Genomic DNA, 20,131 nt, shown 5'->3' on the forward strand with positions numbered 1-20,131 from the left:
ATACACCACAGAAATGAAAACCGGACAATACACACCGGACAGTCTGCAGACAAGTCCATGAGACCGTGCACCACATTTTCAGCTCTCGATTCTGATCTGCTCCTGTGATGAGAAACCTCCAAAAGGGAACTCTGCAGAAAGGAGGAGGTAATTGAGCTTCCAAAAACTGGGAATGGCTTTTTGTTCACGCTCTAAGAATTCTAACTGGCACATTTTGTAGCGCAATGTTAGTGGCTCCCTCTCTCTCTCTGTCTAAACACATACTAGGATGTACAACTCCAGGAACTCTGGGGGGATTTTTGTTCTCCTACTGGACCCCGCCAACAGACCGGACAGGCTGTACCTCTCACTCTGCAGTGTTGAATGAATGAATATGAATGATAGCTTTTAAATCTTGTTCTTTTTACAACTGGGTGGGCAGCAGAGGAGTCACGCAGCCTATGGGCCACACCTTGTGCACTCCTGCTCTATATGCACAAGATGCCTTTCCTCAGTAATTACAGCCTAGCTGATCGACATAACCAAAATCTGCTAAAAATGATGGACAGGAGTACTCTTGAAGTGGCATTTCAAAATAAAAGCCATGTGCTAATATGCAGATGAATGTGATTTCTCAAACTTTCATTTTTTAATTTTGCAAACTTACTAATGATCAGTTATAAAATAGGCAACATATGCAGAACCAGGAAAATCAATTGCATTTATCATACATAAAAAAACCTTATTATCTACATATACCTATCAGCACCACAGTACCAAGTTCATGGAGCCTGGACACCTGGAGCTTGACGAGCATACTAAGGGGATCCTACAGGTCTGCGCCTCAAGGTTGTTGGTCTTTTTAGATGAATAACTTGAATTGATAAAAATGTGTCATGAGTTTGAAGCCCTCAGCTTCAACTTCAGTCACTAGGTGGCAGATTTTGTGCCCTTACTCTGGATCTTGCTTTTTATGGTTGTCGCAGAAAAGCAAACAGGAAAGAGGTCGGCCATCATGGGGCTTCCATTCGTGGAGGCACCTAAGTAGGAAAAAAAAAGAAACAATGACAAGCAAGCTTCTTGTTTCACAGGGGCAGAAATGAAAGGGCTGGCAGCCTAATGAAAGCTTTAGGCATGCCAACTGAAGACCCAAACTTATCCTCTCTCCGCTTCTGAAGTTACCTTGGCTCGTCCTGCCCTTCGATGTAAATCTGCCAGAATTTGACATAGCCATCATGGCTTGCTGTGGCCAAGACACTTCCGTCAGGAGAAAGGGCTCCCTCGCTCAGGCGCTAGATGGCATCAGGAAATGAGCACAGAGGAAATTATCTTAGGCTGAGCAAGACAACTTCACTGAAATATAAAACCTTTATTGTAATGGAGAAAGTCATCTGAAGTGATAGACAATTAAGGTCAACTCAGACTGGGAACAGTACAATTCTATTTTTTCAAACATTGATTGGTCTGCTTTTACAACGGAGGCAACATAGTGCTGTTAATTTGGACCACCTGAAGTACATGATTTCACTGTCTTGTGTGTTCAAAAGGTTAATTTGAGAAACAAATGAGAAATATTCCCTTTTATTTTCCCCATCTGGGTTCTGCTAACATTCTCCATCATGATCTTGGACACAGCTGCTACCATTATGCTGTCAGTTTTAGACCCTTACTTGGTGTTTTAACCTGAGGGGTCTGGACCAGCCAAGGCACCTCACTTAAGGAAGAAATTACACCAACTGTGTCAAGATGATATACAGTTTATTGTACAAAGATGAAATGTAGTTGCAGAACAAGCGAAAGAAAGTGTATTCTCCTCCCCTCTTGGCCTGTTGGTATCCTACATGGGTCAGACGATGCTCCACGGGCTTCTACAGGAGCCTGGGCAAGCAATGTGTCAATTTCTCTCCTCAGGCTGGGAATGAATGGCAATGCCTCCTGTGCTGGATTGTATAACGTTTTCCACCCACCTCCTCAGAACACAGACAAACTGCTTCAGTTACACTATAAAGGCAGGTCTTATCTACAAAATAATTGGGGAAGTTTCAAAGCAATTATTTCTGCAGTTCTTCCGAACAAGCTGAAGTCCCTAAGGTCTTGGCATGCCTTCATAAAATTATTCCAGCTTGGGGACACTGGGAAATTAACAGAAAGGTCTTAGGGAAAAGGTACTGTCACAGCTAGGGTGTGCTGAGCCCTCTGGGACCCAGCTCTCTTCTACTTGCAGGACTTCTTACCATGCACTGATATAGGAAGTGGGCCAAGCTAAAATTAAGCCCACAAATACTTGGGAATGTGAGTGCCTTTGCACTAAATTTCAGGTCCACCATTGCACTATGTAATCCCTGTCACAGCAAAAGCAAGGGGTACAAACCTGCCACCCAAGATTGGCACCAACTGACACTCCATGGGCACCTGCACAGCATCCTCCGTAATTCCTGCGAACTTCTTCCTCCACCACCCCAATTCCCATTCTTACATATTTAGGTGCCCTGGGTCAGGTTGCAAAGAAGTGACTTTTTTTAGTTGTAATAAGAGTTCACCAACATAACGCAAACAGCTCCAGAAGCTGATAAAAACCATATACGCGGAAAGTATATGTACGCGACAAAACCTCCCTTGTGCAGCACTGTGGCATCAGCACAACCCACCCCCTCAAGCAATATGTATGCGAGAACCCCCTTGTGCAGCAGCGCAGCACATGACAACTTCACAAGTGGTATTTGTCCAAATGTACGCTTGGCAAAGACACGGCAAGCCTGGCAGAGGATGGAGAGAGAGTAGGATTTCAAGGAGCCAAGCCAAGAGAATCCATGGATTCCCACCTCCAAACTGGATTCCTTGACTTGGATTTCTAGTCTCAGAACCATATGGTTTAGCTACAAGCAAGATGAAGATGCCATCTTTACTTCTGCCTGTATAGAACATAAATTTTTCCTGATGACCAAACAACAAGGGTCAGTTACTTAAGGTTCTATCAGAGAGAGAGAAGAGAGTCAAAAATATAAAATAAGCCTCTGTCAGAAAGGTGAGAATTTGTAAAAAAACAAAACAAAAACCTAAAGACAGATGTTTTGATACCAGATGTCCTAAAAGGAAGTATAGGTCAAGATAACCATGTACAAAAGTAACTGAGTATTTCCTGCTATGAGTTTTCTGTTACTACAAAACGCTGAACTTATAAATTCACTGGGCATGATGATTGTGACAGCTGTAAAAGAAGGTCAACAGCATCCAATGCTTAACAACACCCAAATGAGTCAGGATCATGGACCAACAGCAAGTCATGGCTTAAGACTGTTTCAAAAATCCAGTCTTGCTTGGGTGCACTTAACCCAAACAACCTTGGGTTCAGATGTTACGCAAAACCTTCCCCTTCATGGTTTATTTACCTCCTTGTTCAAGAGAAAGAATGAATGGGCTGCATGCAGTAGCATACCAACTCTTTCATATTGTGGTTTATTAAGCCTGAATACCTGGATTATCTCAAGTATAATAACGGAGACCAAGGTCAATAACATCCAAACTATTGTATTCCCAATCACAATGTATGGGTGTGGAAGTTGGACAGTGAAGAAAGCTGAAAGGAAGAAAATGTATGTGTTTGAAATACAGTGCTGAAGGAGAGCTTTGTGAATACCCTGGACCCACAGAAAGACAAATAAGTGGGTCCTAAGTCAAATCAAGTCAGAGCTTTCCCTAGAAGCAAAAATTTAAAAACTGAGGTTGTCTTACTTTGAGCACATCATGAAAAGGTGAGGCTGCCTGGAGAAGGCCATCATGCTAGGGCAGAAGATGAAAGGGAAGACCAAACATGAGCTGGAATAAATCCGTAAGTAAAGCCACAGCTTTGAGCTTGGGACTGCTGAATGGAGCTGTCACAGGCAGCACATTTTGAAATGTTTTCACTCATTGGGTCACCATAAATCAGAGACAACTTGACAGCACAAAGCAACACCACCACCTGGATGGTCATTATCTGCAAACAAACCACTTATTCAGGAGATCTTACCACAAGCCTCACTGGCTAAGTGGATACAGCCACAGGTTTCTTCTGAAAATGGGAGTTAAAGGAACTAAAACATACATAGCAGAAATGACAAGAAGGCAGCTGCTCCTACGCCAAGACAGCAGCAGAATTCCTACCGTGGTGTGACCTTTCACCACAATGAAGCCCTCCTTGATGTTGGTCACTTCTACTGGCCAGGAGCTGTGTTTAGCTTGGATTATATCTAGGTCCCAGACTTCTGCCTGCAAAACGAAGAGAGGTAGGCAACACACAAACAGCACTCAAAAGCATGACCTGGACTTAAGCAACCCACCACTCCAGTTACTAGCTTGCTCTACATTCTGTGTCCTCCCATCAATTCTACACCATTTCCTGTGTTTATTCTTCACAACCCAGCCAAATGTAATGCTGTATTTGCTCATTAACGTATCTCATACATATCACATCCTAGAGAATCCACAGCTGTGCCCCAAGTATGTATATCTATGGCTTGTTTTTCTCTTATTTACACTTGGAGCACCTAAGAAGGCTTCCATCATAAAACAAACTTCTCATACAACCTGATTTAGAATATAAGAGGGATTATGCTGGATCCATTCCATCCAACATTCTGTTCCCCCAGTGGCCAACCAACTTCCCACAGGAAACCCACAAGCTGGATATGAGTGCAACAGGCACCCTCCAACCCATGCTCCTCAGCAGCTGCTACACACAGGTATATTGTCTACCGGAGGCAGTATGCTGCTGGCAGGACTAGTAGCCGCTGCTGGCCTCATCCTCTAATCATCCTCTAATTGTCTAATCCCCTGCAAAGCTGTCCAAATTAGTGGCCATCCCTACACCCTGGGGAAGTGAGTGCCACAGTTTAACCAGGTGCTATGTGAAGTGCTTACTTTCATCTGTCCTGAATCTCTCATGGATCAGGCTAATGCAATGATTCCAAAACTTCTCTCCGTGTTTTCCTACAGCGCCTAATTTTCTACATGTCTCTCATGTCTCAAATGAGCCATTCTCCTTTGCCCGTTTTCTGTGCTAAGCAGTCCTAGAGGTTAAAGGGCATAACTGCAATTCCACACATTGAACCCGGGGACATTTCTCTGGGTGTAGAGGTACAACATGCAAGACACACTGAACTTTAAAAACAGATCTCCAGTCAACAGAAATGCAATCTTCACGTTTTAACATATCTGGACATTGATATATTTTTTAAAAATCCTACATGTCTATTATACTTACTCTTCTCAGGATCCTAAAACTTCAGGACAAAAACTAAATCAAAGCCATTTACCCTGTCCTCGTGCAACAGTGCCAGAGTCTGACTGCCTTCCTCACAGTTGTCATCATTCTCATCAGGAATAAAGGGACACCATATGATCCTTCGGAAGCTGTTCAGAGGAGTTCCTTCAGGTCGCTTGATATTCACCAAGATCTCTTCTCTGATCACTAAGTTAAGGAAATGCTACAGATTTTCCTTCACAAAACCTCCAAGAAACATAAACAGGATCTTTTTTCTCACTTTTCTATTATGTTGGAAATGAATGCAAAGAACTTGCTTTTGCTTGACTCCAATGAAGAGTCTAGGGTTAGGAGACAGGCCTAGGAGGTTCTTAAAAATGAATGCTGTAAGCCCTGCGATTCAGTCTGACTCCACACACTGTAAGCTCCAGAATTTGTCTTCAGTCAGCACCCATTTCTCACCTTACAACAAAGATGAGGAAAAGAATAGCTTCAACTTAGAGCATGCCCCCTGAACTCTAAACAATGATGATTTTTCCTATCAAAAATTATAAAAATAGCATCTACTTGGAACCCCTCCGGTATCTCTCTTTTGATATACACACTTTTCTCCTAGGCTGTGAAACGTTTCAGTTATTAAACCCACTGTTTAATAACTGAAACATATTGTACCACCTACTGTTTAATAACTGGAACATACTGTAGCACTGGAAATCTGCAATATTGACTTTGTTCTTAGATCAGCATAAAAAGGCCAGATTGCAGGGATATAAGCTTGCATGTCAACAGCAATACAGTTAATAGGAAGACACAAATTGGTGCAATCATGGTGCAAAGTGGTGCAAATCCCTAATATGAGTAAGAATACATCTTTGTCTGAGCTTGCTGAGACATAACAGACTTTGCCTGTTAAGCCAAGAGTGAGCAGTAGGCTCAAGTTTCAGCCACACATGCCCATTTGCTGGGCTTCGTCTGTTAGGATAGCAGTGCTGAAGCTGGTGCAGAAGCCCAAGGCTTATTCTTAGTTCAATGAGCCATGGTTAATTAATCCAAAATGGATATGTTTGAAAAAGCGTGCAGAGATTTAGGGTCTTGCTGGTAGACCAAATGACTTATGTGAGAAAAGCATATGCAATGTCCACATTCTGGCTGCCAGAATTAAGATACTAGTAAGATTGCTTGTCCTCCGAAACAAGACAGTGTCTCCTTCTCATAGCCAATATGTCAATTCTTCTTTCTCCTAAACAACACTGACTAGGCCACTGTCTAGGCAGGCTTCAGACTTACGGGATACATTTGGGTTTTTTTTATTAGGACCTGGAGATGTAGCAACTACAGCAAGTTCAAAGTAGTGCCTCAGACAAGCATACATTAAGGAAAAGGGTGCTCAATGAAGATAAGCACAGCCCAGACATTTATGATCTCTATCTGAAGGATGCGCGCTAATCTTTCACAGAAAAATACAGTCCCAGGTACCCTGCAAGGGTCGCTTTTCAAGAATATAATGTTGGCAAGACTTTTTAGTTGCTACAGTTTGTTAGACAAGTGAAAGTCAGAAGCCCTCATTGATCTACTGAAATGTACTCAAAGGTGTACCAGGAAATCCTAATCTATGTTCAGCTCTAGCTCTACCCACACTAGAGTTCTCTCCCACACAGTACAATTCTGAGAGGTAAGATACTGGATTTTTCCATTCTCCATGGCCAGACGCCAGACAAAGAGGTTGCCCGATTCATCCAAGCAGGCTAGTTGGTTGGAGTTGAGGTGAGCAAACGCCAGGTCAGCCACACCACCAGTAAAGCCTTTCAGCAGGTTCCGCTCGGCGGTGCTGACGCTCAGGACCCTCACCATGGCAGAGCCATTGTTGGCACCTGTCAGGAAGCAGCAAGAAAATATTGGTCACAATGGCCAAAGCAAAGCCAAAGTTCTCTCTACACAGTGAAAAAATCAGCCTAATACACAGTCAGTACAAGTGCAATCAAAACTCTGACCCAACAGATAAAGTTGTTCAGTAAGCAGGTGGAAAGATGTCTCACCTCTAATGGCATATGCCAAGTAGGCATTTGACACAGCTATCAGGTTACCATAGTAATACTTCTGCTCCCAGTCATACCTGGCCACGGGCTGGATTTTCACCTGAGTGAAAAAATGGGATGAAAAGAGCAGCTGAGGGCCAAAATCAAATTCAATGTTTACCAAAGAGGAGCACTGCACTTATTACTCAGCAGCTATGAAACTATCAAAACATGCTCTGAAGGGGAGGTAGTGCTAAGCAGGGAGTAAAGAGAGGGGAACCGGCTAACACAGGGATCCCTGACACAACACCCACAGGCAACTCCAGTGGCACCTCTGAAGGAGTCTCCAAGCTAGTGTCTGAGGGCATCTGCAAGGGTTTTTTTTTTTTTAAAGCTTCCTTTGTTCATAACAGGGGTGGCCAAACTGAGACTCGGCATCCACATGTGGCTCTTTGTGTTTGTGAGCCAGTGTGGCGTAGTGGTTAAGAGCATGGGACTGGGACTCAGGAGATCTGGGTACTAGTCCCTGCTCAGCCATGGAGCCAACTGGGTGACTCTGGGCCAGTCACAGACTCTCAGCCCAACCTACCTCACAGGGTTGTTGTTGTGGGGATATGAAGGAGGAGGAGAATGATGTAAGCTGCCTTGAGCCCATTATTATTATTATTATTATTATTATTATTATTAAACATTTCTATGCCGCCCCTTGCCGAAGTCAGGATATAAATCGAAAAATAAATAAATAAAATAAAATTGTGTGGGTCATGGCTTGCCACCTGTGGGTGATCAAGAAACAGACCTGAGCAGCTTTGTTTTGTCAAATCAATATTATTGCAATTGAATGTGCAACAAAGGGAATGTCTATGTAGGGCAAACCTACTTGGGATGAAGGAATTGAACTGGGAGGGGGAGAAGCACAGAGCGCTAGATGTGGAGACTTAAATAGAGTTGATTAACATAACTTTTGTCCCTTAAAAATTTAGTCCCTTATGATTTATGGGAATTAAATAACTGGCAGATAGCATCTAAAAATATTACTGTATACTATTGGATTAACAAAATGCCAGAAATGAAAAAAGTGATTTTAAAGAGACACTGGTAAAATTAAAGAATTGAACAATGACCCAAAAAGTGCATAAAGTTGGACTAAACTGGAGGCATTGCATCAACTCCATCAACTTAGATGACAATCATTTAGTAGATGCTACAATGCTAACACTATTTTTCACTGCTATGCTCTCATGGGCATTTACATTTAGTTTGGTTTTATCTGAAGATCCAGAGGAAGAATTCCTTTGATGCATTCCAGAGAGCCTTTGGCTGCCGGGTAGTAGAAAAATGAAATAAATAAATAAATAAATAAATAAATAAATAAATAAATAAATAAATAAATAAATAAATAAATTTCCTACTGTTTCCCTTTGGACATGTTGAGAAGATGTTCCTGAGGGAAAGGCCTGAGAATGGTTTGCACTGTACAACTGGGGGTGGGACCTAAACTGAAGCTGCGGGGGGTGGGGTGGGAATTAGCTGTAGCTCTAAAGCACCCTTTGTGAAAATGAAAGTGCATTCCACCCTGGAGTTGCCTTAGTAAAGGAGATACAGTTTAGAAGTGGAGCATCTACTTCACATGCTGGTGACACTGGAGTTCAAACACAGCTGCACCCCTTTCTACGCTTCCCAAGTCCGCTAGCCTAAGGTTGGATAGAAAGTTGATCTCCAAGTATTAGGACTTCAGCTTCCAAGACTGCAACATGTCCAGACAGCACCTGGTTGGGGAAGACTATTTAGTACACAGTCCAGTTGGACTCCCCCCACCACTTTTACCTTGTTGCTTCCTCTGGCTTTACTGGTGATGCTGGAGTCGCTGCTGGCTACTATCTCAACGTCTTTAGCAGTTATCACCATACAGGTGGAGCTGTCATCTCCAGAGAGGCAACTAAGGGAGGGTAGAAAAGATGGGGGGAAATGTCAAAGTAAAACATGAAGGATGAATAGTTTTTGCTATCAACAGTTGAAAGAGCCAGGGCTGTGACTCAGTAATGGCTCCCAGTCAAACAGCTTTGCCTGCTATGGTAATGCTGCCATTTTACTCTTCATCTTTGTGGCAACTTTATGGTAGCCCATCTTTGATCAAAACCTTCCTGTTATGCAAGGATGTCAAGACAGAGGACAATATGAACCAATAAGTTGAAGCTTCAACCTTGATCAGGACTCTATAGACTAAACAAGCGCTTCTACTAAACTGAGGGACAAAATATCCCGCATCCGCAAGGTAGTCCTCCAGCTTAAACTCGAACTTCCAACGAACCAAAGCCTTAAATAACCTTATGTTCAAGAACCCTGAAACAGTCACAAGGAATTTTGAATCTTTGCAGGACAGAATATTTTGCTGAAATTGCTCCCACCAAGTTTACTTCAGCACAGTCATGTCAAATGCATCTTGACTCTTTCACCTCCCTCTCCCACACCCATCCCTCTGTACCATCAAAATACCTACATGACTTGCTTCTCTTGTAATGCTCCCAGGGGAACTGTCTGAGGGACTGGCTTGGCCAAGGAAACACCGTCTCCAGAGGCTATGGGATCTGGAACCAGCAAACCATTTAGGTCTCCATTGTATGAACTGGATGCTCTCTGGTTTTCATTCACTGAACCTGAATGAGAGAGGCAACAAAGGGAGGCACCTTGTAAACCTTGTAAAGCAGCCATGTACTTTTGAGTCAAATAGTCCCCCATCAGATGAGAAGATAGTAACATGAGAAAGAGTGATTTCATTCAGGTGAATGTAAGGCTCCCTTCGTTAGGCCCAAGAAAGTATTTTGCTTTGTGCTTCTACTAAAACAGCTACCAAAAAGTAGTTAATCTTGAGCAGGGCTAGTCAGACTTCAGGCTTGTTTTTGTTTATTTCTATTTTGTTTTCTACTAGACCCTAAAATCTACCACCCAAAGACACAGAACTGAAGAACAAAGTGGCACCAGATATATGTCCCACCCAGGAACTTGTTTCCAGTACCAAAACCAGGACTAGCACAAAAATTCTTTCACAGATAAATAAATATACTACTGTGTTTCCTCCCATCCCATGAACTTTCTTGATTTCAGCAACCAAATTTAGAAGGGTAGGGAATGTGCTTTGTTACTGTTGCTTTTAAACCACTGGGAAATAAAAACTCTTGCCTAATTATTACCAGCAAATTAACCAGCAGATTTCATTCTACCTTTTCCCACTTTGCTCTAGAAGTCTTTCCCAACCCAGAACCCACCCTCCAGATACACTAGACTACAACTCCCAACTTCCTCAGACACCATGGGGATGATGAAAAGTATAGTGAATACATCTAGAGGGGTCTAGGTTGGGGAATGCAACCTTAATCGCTGGCTGTTCTCTCCATTACAAGAGAGGTTTCAGGTGGTATTTTTTATGTATGTATTTATTTAAAACTTTTGTATACCATCCCATCAGGATGGTTTCAGGATGGTTTACAAGAACACCAATAAAATAGGATAAAGAGATAAAAGTAGCACATCATCCAATAATAAATATAAAACCACAAATTAAGACGATTAACAATTAACAATTAGAATAGAGGAAAATAAAAAGTTTTTCACCTGGCGCCGAAAGGAAAAAGCGTTGGCGCCAGGCAAACCTCTCTGATAAAGCTTTTGAAGTTGAATGTCAGAGGAAGCAAGAGAAATAAAGCATGCGCTTCTTTATTCCAAGGTCAAACTCAAGCAAGTAATGTCATTCTATTTGCTTATTTATGCTGAGGACAAATTGGGCCTGGAGGGAGAGAATCCAAGACAATAATAAGTATCCACGTTGCTTATCTATATGTGGAATTATCACCAAAAAAAGCCCAACAGATTTTATAAACAACTGAGAAAGCAGCAATCTCAGTTGGCAACTGTGACTAAAGAATTGGTCTTAAAACCTTCTTTTGAATGAGTTAAACTAAAGCTCTTTAGTTTGCATGGCAGAAGTCACTAGAAGTTTAATTAGCATAATGAAAACAGTTACAAAAGATTTACAGGGTTGAAATGTAATACTGATTGCTAACCCCTTGCTGCTAAATCAGGTTAAGGTTCAGGTTCCAGCTTTTCAGTACTAAAAGAGAAGTCAGGTATAGTAATCCTGTTTTACTTTTCCAGAAAAAAATACATTAATTTCCATGAATAATAGGAAACATAGTCATCCCACTCAGGATAAATGGCTTATGGCTGGATGAGTTAAAGTGCTACTTACAGGGTTACACTGGCACCAAAGGAGTGTGTAAGTGTGAATAATCAGGTATTATACTGCTTTGCCCACTGATGTTTTAAAAGTTAATTGCAAGATCATGACCCAGTTCACATAACGGAACACTGTTTGGGAGCATGTGAACTGGCTCTTGACTGCTTGCCTGCTTCTGGCACACTGAAGAACCCAAGGACATTGTGAACCTGGGTTGTTCTTTATGATATCCAAACCCAGAAACAAGCCAGAGTTAGAAATGCATTGTACATGATAATTAATTCCTGGAGAGAAAAAGTAAAGGTTGAGACTCTCCAGCAGAGCCTTTGCTCAAGAACTGGGCACACTACCAACCAAACATCTCCACCCAGCAAAACTGAGCTGGATGAGCTTAAGATAGGAAACACCAGCACTCACGGCCCACTGCTCACATGGTCTCTGCTACAGGCACGGGATAAGCAGCTGTTTTTAACCTGGTGGTGTAAGATAGCATGATTTCCTCAAACACTAATGTGTCTCGTCCATGGCTTATGCTATTAATGAAGTTCTCAAAGGCAAAAAAGTTGTAGTTTACCTCAGCATAACATGCTCAATGGGGAGTATACAGTGTCTCCAACTGAAGTAATAGGTCAATTTCAAAATGTTAAGATAAACTTACTGCTATTCCCTGCAGTGCCTCTAATTTATAAAGATTTCAAACACAGAAAACTGCTCACTTAACTTCAGCTTTTCTCACCCACTTTTGCACTGGCCAGGTAGATCACCTGTGGTTGGGGAAACAGTGCTTTGGCAAAGATACTGGGAAGGATGCTTTATTTTGGTTGACCTGTCACATCTGAACACACCCTAGAACAGTCGCACAGCTTGACCCAAGAACTCCCACTAAGTAGGGAAGAAATGAGTGGAGAAGAGAAGTTTCATTTAACACAGTGAATATAATTCTGAATGAACAAGCTGTGGTCTTTTGAAATTACTGTGTCATTACTGGTTCTACTCTAGTACATATGAGATGGACTGAACACATAAAGGACACTACAGCCTTAGCAGGGCTGCTACTGATAAGACATTTAGGAAGGCTTTTATTATTCCTTAGGTCAGAGATGGCTTGACAGCACATAACAACAAAGTACATATTTCAGGAACTAGTTCCAAGTAGGGCTTCAAATGCACTCTTGCCTGTTTTCAACTTTCCATAGCTTTAGAGACCTTTTGCCAGACTTGGAGATGAGGAAGTTCAGGAAATGCGTATACCTCTTTTACCTAATCTCAGACTGATTTATCTGAAACCTCAGTGTATTTGGAAAATAAACATATACCAATTAATAGTTCAGTCTACCAGTAAAGAAATTGCTGAGATTTACAACCCTTCCAGAACGCACAATTTCTGACCTCATTCAGGGAAAGATGTTCCCAGGCCACAAAGGCAAGAACCAGGACCTTCAAATGGGCTTGGAAGCTCTCAGCCAACCATTTAGCTGCCTCCAAGCTGACTGGACATGTCCTTGCCTCCCCACATTCAACAGGAGGCAAATCATAGTATTCTGCACTAGCTGCAAGTGCCAAATCATTTTTCAACCCCTCTGTAGAGAATGTTACAATAGGAAAGGTTACAAAAGCATGAATCAGCATGGCAATTTCCCTGGTTAAAGAAGTCAGAGACTGTGCAATAATTAAAACTGCTAAAAGAGGATGGGCAACTTGTGGAATTCCAGGGGGTTGTTTTGTTTTGTTTTGGAGGCTTACAACTCCATCAGTTCTTGCCAGCATATGTCAGAACATACGGAGGCCACAACCTGCCAGCCCTGTATGAAAAAGCAATTCATGCCGCCGCCGCTACCACTTTACACAAGTGCAAGGCAAGGTCAGTTCTCATGCTCTGCAGCAGCTCAGATGGGGAAAGTTCTTTTCCCTCCCCACAAAGACATGATCAAGGTTTAATGAGCCACCCTCTGGGTTCACCTGACTTCTCTAGATTCAGTCTCAGTGGAATTTTTTAAAAATTTACCCATGCAGTATGGGGACGCTGTGGTAAGAGCCCAGATGTAGAACTGTCTTGGGACTGCTGTGTTAAAGAAATAGGCAATGGATGATTCCCCATTTTAAAAAATATGTAACATCCAGGTGCTCTCTGGATGTTTCTCCATCTGCAGGTGAAATACAAAGGCTCTTCATAGGTGGAACAGAGAGGAGGAAAGCTTTTAGAAGGAGTTTAATTTTAGGTGGTGCTCTAGGGGGGAAGTCAAAGTAGGTAGCTTTATCTAGTAGCTGGAAGAAATGTACTCTCAGAAAATCACTGTTTTTTGTGAGCCTTGGGGATAAAGTCTTCCAGGATCCCAGAATGTTTAGTAGCACTTGCAACAGCAATGAATCTTGGAGAATAGTACAGTGATCTGGCTTCCTCAATTACTACATTCTGAATGATTTGGAAAGACCCAGCAGGCAGGTTGAATAAAAAAATCAACTTTAAAGGTTTTAAAATTGCTGCATTTATTTTTTCTCTTGAAAACTAGATTAATCTTTTTAAATTCTAGATATAAGGATGTTGGCCCTATAATGGAATCACTAAATTGAATAAATGCTTCCACCAACTATACTGAGTTAAAGGCAGCTATGTAATGAATAATCATGCTCTGTCTGCTAAACAGATGCATTGCATTTTCTTCTGCTGCAATAACTGCTACAGTCTACCTGGAATTACCAGAGCTTGCTTTGACATATGAATCACAGACATTTACTTTTGCTTGCTACTTTATTTTTTGTGAGAGTGAATCTAAGACAAAAGAATACTGAAAACAAGTGATTAATAACTGTCAGGAGTACAGATTCTTATACTTCCATACTTAACCTCATAAATTGTTTCAGGGTGACTGCATATTCCCTATATTAGGGTCAATTGGTGCTTCCTGATAAAAAATTTATGGAGCCACTGACAGTTTTTTGGAGGGAGGGGAGAAGTCCAGATGACATCATCTTTCAGTTGCATCCCTTCTGTGTTTTTCCACCATTACTTCCATCCATAAATATCCTTTTAGGAGAAAAGAGGGAATTGTAACTCAGTGCCTTCCAATTGGTTGCAGTGTGAGTCCTCCAACTTGAAGAACTAAGTTAAATAAAATAAAAATACTAAATAGAGCTAATTTGGATCTGACAACTCTATCATTTCATCCACCTTTTAGCTCAAGAAATACAGCAACAGGAACTAGTAATACAGAGATGTATAACCTGACTTCTGGCACAAGAAGATATATGACTACAAAACAAACAAAGAAATCAAAGAAACCTTAACAAGGAAAAGCCAAGTCATACATTGGTTGCCAAGAAGCACTAGCCAGACAGAGATGAATAGCTGCTTGTTCAATCTCTGTGTCAACCTAAGCAGCCTGGCCAACCAGATCTTGCCTAGAGCACCATAGCCTCCAAACAGCTGGACAAGTATCAGCAGATAAATGACACCACTCACAGACTTTGATAGTTGTACGACGAAATGGCCTAAAATTGCCAAACAGTTCAAGTCAAACCAACTGTGTGCTGAATTTAGAAAATGGGAAGAACAGAGAAGGCAGACTTTCAGAGGCCAAAACAAAAACAAGCAGGAGATGGAAGGGAGACAGATGCATCAGAGTCCACCAAAAAGGAGCTATAGCAAAAAGTTTCAGTGCAAGCTTTTTAATTTTAAGATGGCATTTTTATCTATATTTACTAGGAAGTAAGTTCCGTTGGATGCAATGGTGCACACTCCCAAATAAGCATGCACAGGACTGCGTCCCCTTCCTATGATCTAATCAGACCCGAACCCACATTCACCGAGTCTTACCCACCGCCCCCCTTAGCTGGTGCCTTGCAGTTGTGTTGGACTACAACTCTCAGCTAACTAGAAATACTTGAAGTTGAAACTGAACACAACTGAAGGGCAGCGGCTTGGGCGAATGCTCTTCTCTCCTCTCAGCCGTCACCCCCCATTTCCAGCCGGCGCCACGAACTCGTTCTCGCCCGGGCTGAAGGAAAAGGGCCACGACGGAGGATATGAGCCTCCAAGGAGACCCCGCCAAGATCCCCACCTCCCGCAGGGTCCCAGCCCCACCGCCCCCCGGCCTCACCGCCCGGCCGGTCCAGCTTAAGGATATCCCGCAAGTGCTGAGTCGCGTCCTCGATGTCGATACTGGCGGAAGCCATCGGAGCCCGCCGACAACGACACCACGACCGCCGCCGGTACTCCTGCAGCTTCCTCCGCCCGGAGAGGCCAAACCCCGACTCTCCGCCTCCACTTCCGCTTCCGGTCCGAATTCCCCCGGCAAGCTCAACCCTGACTTCCGAGTTCCTCCTCCCCTAGTACTACCGCTCATTGGAATAAAACATCCAAAAATATTATCCTGTCCCGAAGAGAACCAGAGCCGAGAAGCGGGTTTGTCTCTGCTGTGCGCATGCAGCTAAAAGATAGGCTTCCCTTGAGCCATAAACGGCGGAGCACAGAAGCGTGTGTACCGCTGAACACCAGAGGCTGCCTTCGCACCAGCTCGCCTAGTGTGGGTCAGGCTGCGCTGCTACTTCTGAGAACTTCTGTCCTGAAAAGGGCGCGTCGTGGTGCTGAGTTGCCGCCTTCTGCGGGCACCTCTCAACCCGGGCCAAGCCCCTTTGCACGTTCAGGTATTTGAGCTGGGCTTGCTTTGCCTTGGCCCCAGAAAATACCCTCCAAAGTAAATGAATGACCTCAACGATGGAAGCAAGTATTCAAGCATGTAAGCCTTCCTGCACCGCATATGAAGGAATGTTGCAGAGCGACTCTCTCTGTTGTTTTCTAACTTCAGGATCTTTTGGGCCCACTATTTTCATCTCTCTTTATATATCTACAGTGATATAGATGTAGTAAGAGAGACTGCAATCCATGTCCTTGTTACTTTGTTGTTAGTCTACTTTGCACCTACCTAAAGCTTCATATATACACGTACAATCACACAGAAAATTATGTACTTGTGATGTTTACACGCATCAGTACGCACACATACAAATAACCCATTTGATTCTACTATACCATGCATGTGGCACAGAGCATTCAGCTCCGTGGCTACCAAGCTGGCTGGGAAATGCTGGGACTTGTAAAACGTTTTTGTGTTAAACACGCATAGGATTGCCGCCACCCCCACCCCAATCTTTTAAGATGCACTTCTAAATACAGTTTCTAAAAGTAAGTCCCACTCATGACAGCAGGACTTCTAACTTATTTGTTGTTTTTGAGATACCAAGAGTCTTGTCTGCTAACCCTGTTATCCTTCTGTAAGGATCTTGTAATTCATAAGCTTGCCTATTAAGTAAAATACCTATCGGACAATAGAAATCCTTATTTGCAGAAAATTGCAGCTACTTTTAATCATAGCTGGTAAATAAGCTTGCTTCTTTTTGCAGAGAAACACATGGCAGGCAAACAAGCCAATAGTGAAAGCTCTCCTTATTCTTTATCACAGTCAAGCCAATACTGGGCTATTATACAGAACCTCTGCCCATTAAAAACTAGAAGTCTTAGAGGAAGATGGTACTTTTGCTGTCAGGGTAAAGGTTGATGATGTGCTATCAGACTTAAAGTATTGGCATTAGTGTTGCATATTTATGTATTTAGGAAATTGTTGCTTGCCCATTGTATTTGATTGGAAAAATTATGTGCTACTTGAAAACTTATCTTTTGCTTAAGTAGAGGCAGGTCATATTACTGCTATTTTGCCATAAATAATGGCTGTTATTCTTTTAAACAGCTTGGGACAAGCCCTGTGTAAAGCACTGGAAAAACATGCCATAGTTTCTCAGCACGTTGGTTTTGTTTGTTGAAGGTTCTGCATTGAGCATCCTTAGGAAGATTTGGTATTTAAGCTTGAACAGACCTAGAAAAATGATATGCTGATATATGGGAAAGTAAAACTTGGTTATAGGACATATGCTTGTGATCCTGGGGACTATAGGTTTGGTTCCCAAGGCTCTCAGGTAGCAAAGATGGATCTGCTGGAGAGCTGCTGCTAACCTGAATACATGATGCTGGATTAGCTTAAGCAATGGAAGAGTCATATCCATGTACTAAATTGAGGATTTCTGGCTTTGAGCTCTGCCTGGATGAAGAGCAGCAGAGTCGTTTGTTGGAAGGTGTTCCCTAACAAGATGCTTGAATGGAGAAGGCTCTGCTGAATTTGCCCAGGTTTAGACATTAAATATAATTTTTAGGTTTTGGAATAGCATTCAAGTTGTAACACCCCTTGGGGCCTCTGTCTCAACCTTCTTGGTTCGTTCTGGTCTGAAACCTAATGGAAAAGGTTCCATGTCAAACACAAGATGAATGCATAAGCTGAAAAGCACTGCCTAGTATGAGAGGGATATTCTAGTATTGCAGTGTACATATACCATGGAAACTAGTGTAATCTAGAAAGACATGTGCAGTAATTTAAAATGAAGGGTACAGGAGGAAAAGCAACCTTGTATATGGACATCAGATGTACATTGAACAGCTACAAAGCAGAGTGTTTATCTTCTATCAGCAAGCAAATAGCCCATCAAGAATTAAGTTTGTGGAAATTATTTAATTTATATTGCAGCTTTTGCTTTTTTAAAGAGAAAACATCATTCTCCTTCTGCTCTCAATCTTAAAATTAGCATTCTTGTACTGGTGCTGTCCACCTCTTCTGGACACCAATTTGTCTCCAGGGCATAACGCAGAATTACTAAAAGTTCAGATGGTGTGGAAAAATGAGCCATTTCTAAGAATCAAATTACAATTATTGTACTAATTTACATAAGTATTGTTATATCATTTTTACTGCTAGAAACATGGAGGTAAAGCATAAAGGTTCATCAGAGATGAAATCTGAATTGACCCAATGTAGACAATACCAAAGAACTGCCGGTTTGCTCTAGGAACAGAATGCTGAACTAAAGAGACCTTTGTCTCTTTTCAGCATGGCTTTTCTGACGTTTTTATGTAATATGTTAAGCTACTTACTCTGCTTCACTGAAAAAAGGCAGCACCCAGCATTTATCTTCATTTTCACTGTAACTTAGGTTATAGGCTTAGCCTTAAAGCAACACTATTTGTCAAAGAAACTTTATTTATACATTTGCCAAAAGGTACAATCTTAACAAGCCAAGATTATACAGTAGATATGAAATAGGTAGGTTGTCTTATTCCACAAATTCAGCATATGAATTGGCAAAGCCAGTGCTATTCTGCAATCCAAGCACTACAATATCACCAAAAAAGTTTGCTTTTCTCCTCATGTACATCAAATATCTGCCAAGAAGCAGTGAGGAAGATGGCATAATTACCTAAACATTATTGTTCTAGTGTCAAGTGATGCACCTTGAATACACATTTTTGGTGCATTTGTGTATAGCCAGCAACAAATGGGCAGAAGAATCCTAAGGCTTATTCAACTTGTGACCAACCAAACCTGATACAGCCCTACCAGATGATCAAAACCCAGTTCTTGTTGCACATCTGAAATGGAACAGAGTTCTAAATCACCTGACAATTCACATTCTACAGCTGACAGGCTGCTTGATTTGGCAGGTCACAACTTGTGCAGGTCTGCTCTACATTTACCCTAAAACAGGGTCACACTTCACATTTGTGTGGAAAGAGAATTTACATCAGCCCTCTCCAATCTGGTGCACTCCAGAGGCTTTGGACTTGCAACCCTACAACCCTCAGTGTTTGTGAATGCTGGCCAGGCTGATGGAGGCTGATAGGATTTTTAGTCCAACACATCTAGAGTGTACTAGGTTAGGGAAGAGTAATTACCCAATTCAGTAGTTTCTTTAATGAGCAGTTTAATAGCCTTTATCTATTTACACACCATCTTCATTTGCAGATCAAATATTCTGTTGCCTCTTCTTGTAGCAGCTGATGATTCTTTCTGCCCCCCATTACAAGGCAGAAGTAGTTTCTATTCAGCAGTGCAGGATATGTGAACTTTCTCTCCAACTTGGACTGGTGGAGAACACAGCCTATTCATGCTCTCAGCTGTGGTAGGCTGTCTCCATCTGCAGTCCTTAGCTTTTCCTTAGGAGTGGAAGCGATTCTTCATAGAATGCCGCATGCAAACATTGGGAAGTTGAATCTGATACTTGTTACATATATTTGTGAAATCATCACATATGGATGCCAAACAGCATCCTTATCTCCTTAGCCAAAAAGAGCAATGACCTCTTCAAAGAGTGTTCCTTGTAAAACTCATTAAAGGAATTTTTATAAGGCATTTGTTTTTGTATGGCTATTAAAACTGCTTCCATTAAGGCCTATACTACATCCAACTCAAGATATGGTATCATACACTACCATACAATGATTGACTCTTTTAACCATTTCCACCAGGTGTGCCAGATAAAATGAGGCTATCCGAATATAGTTCAGATGCCAGAGACATTCTTTTCCCACCCCAAACCTCGCAATAAATATTCTTCCCTCTGTCAATTGCTTTGAAGACTGCACTCCTAAATAAATTTGGAAATAAATTCCACTGACATCACTGGGACTTCTCAAACTAAACCTGTAGGCATGCACTAAGAAATGAATGCTAACCTAAGCCCCACTGCTCAAACAACTCTGAGTTTATATAACTGGCTTCTCCTTGCAACAAAGCAGCAACACCAACAACATGCACAACCATTTCTCAAGGACTAGAGGCA

General features: G+C 42.0%; 1 protein-coding gene across 2 annotated transcripts in view; it reads right to left on the bottom strand.

The window, feature by feature from the left end:
• The window catches only part of EDC4 (enhancer of mRNA decapping 4), a 39,321-nt gene extending 23,603 nt beyond the window's left edge, over positions 1 to 15,718 (bottom strand). The window contains exons 1-10 of one of the 2 annotated variants that reach the window (XM_044419818.1): positions 15,568 to 15,718; positions 9,737 to 9,893; positions 9,064 to 9,175; positions 7,258 to 7,357; positions 6,903 to 7,092; positions 5,274 to 5,421; positions 4,123 to 4,227; positions 1,162 to 1,271; positions 936 to 1,019; positions 36 to 131 (exon numbers count right to left, since the gene is read on the bottom strand). In XM_044419818.1, the coding sequence (XP_044275753.1) occupies positions 36 to 131; positions 936 to 1,019; positions 1,162 to 1,271; positions 4,123 to 4,227; positions 5,274 to 5,421; positions 6,903 to 7,092; positions 7,258 to 7,357; positions 9,064 to 9,175; positions 9,737 to 9,893; positions 15,568 to 15,643 (1,178 nt within the window). In that variant the 5' untranslated portion in view covers positions 15,644 to 15,718. Of the gene's footprint in view, positions 1 to 35; positions 132 to 935; positions 1,020 to 1,161; positions 1,272 to 4,122; positions 4,228 to 5,273; positions 5,422 to 6,902; positions 7,093 to 7,257; positions 7,358 to 9,063; positions 9,176 to 9,736; positions 9,894 to 10,848; positions 10,869 to 15,567 lie in introns of those variants that run through there. The other variant, XM_044419819.1, reaches the window with a different exon arrangement.
• Between the last annotated feature and the right edge of the window lie 4,413 nt (positions 15,719 to 20,131).

Source organism: Varanus komodoensis, unplaced genomic scaffold (genome assembly GCF_004798865.1).
Source record: "Varanus komodoensis strain SLA01 unplaced genomic scaffold, ASM479886v1 scaffold109, whole genome shotgun sequence".
Taxonomy (NCBI): domain Eukaryota; kingdom Metazoa; phylum Chordata; class Lepidosauria; order Squamata; family Varanidae; genus Varanus; species Varanus komodoensis.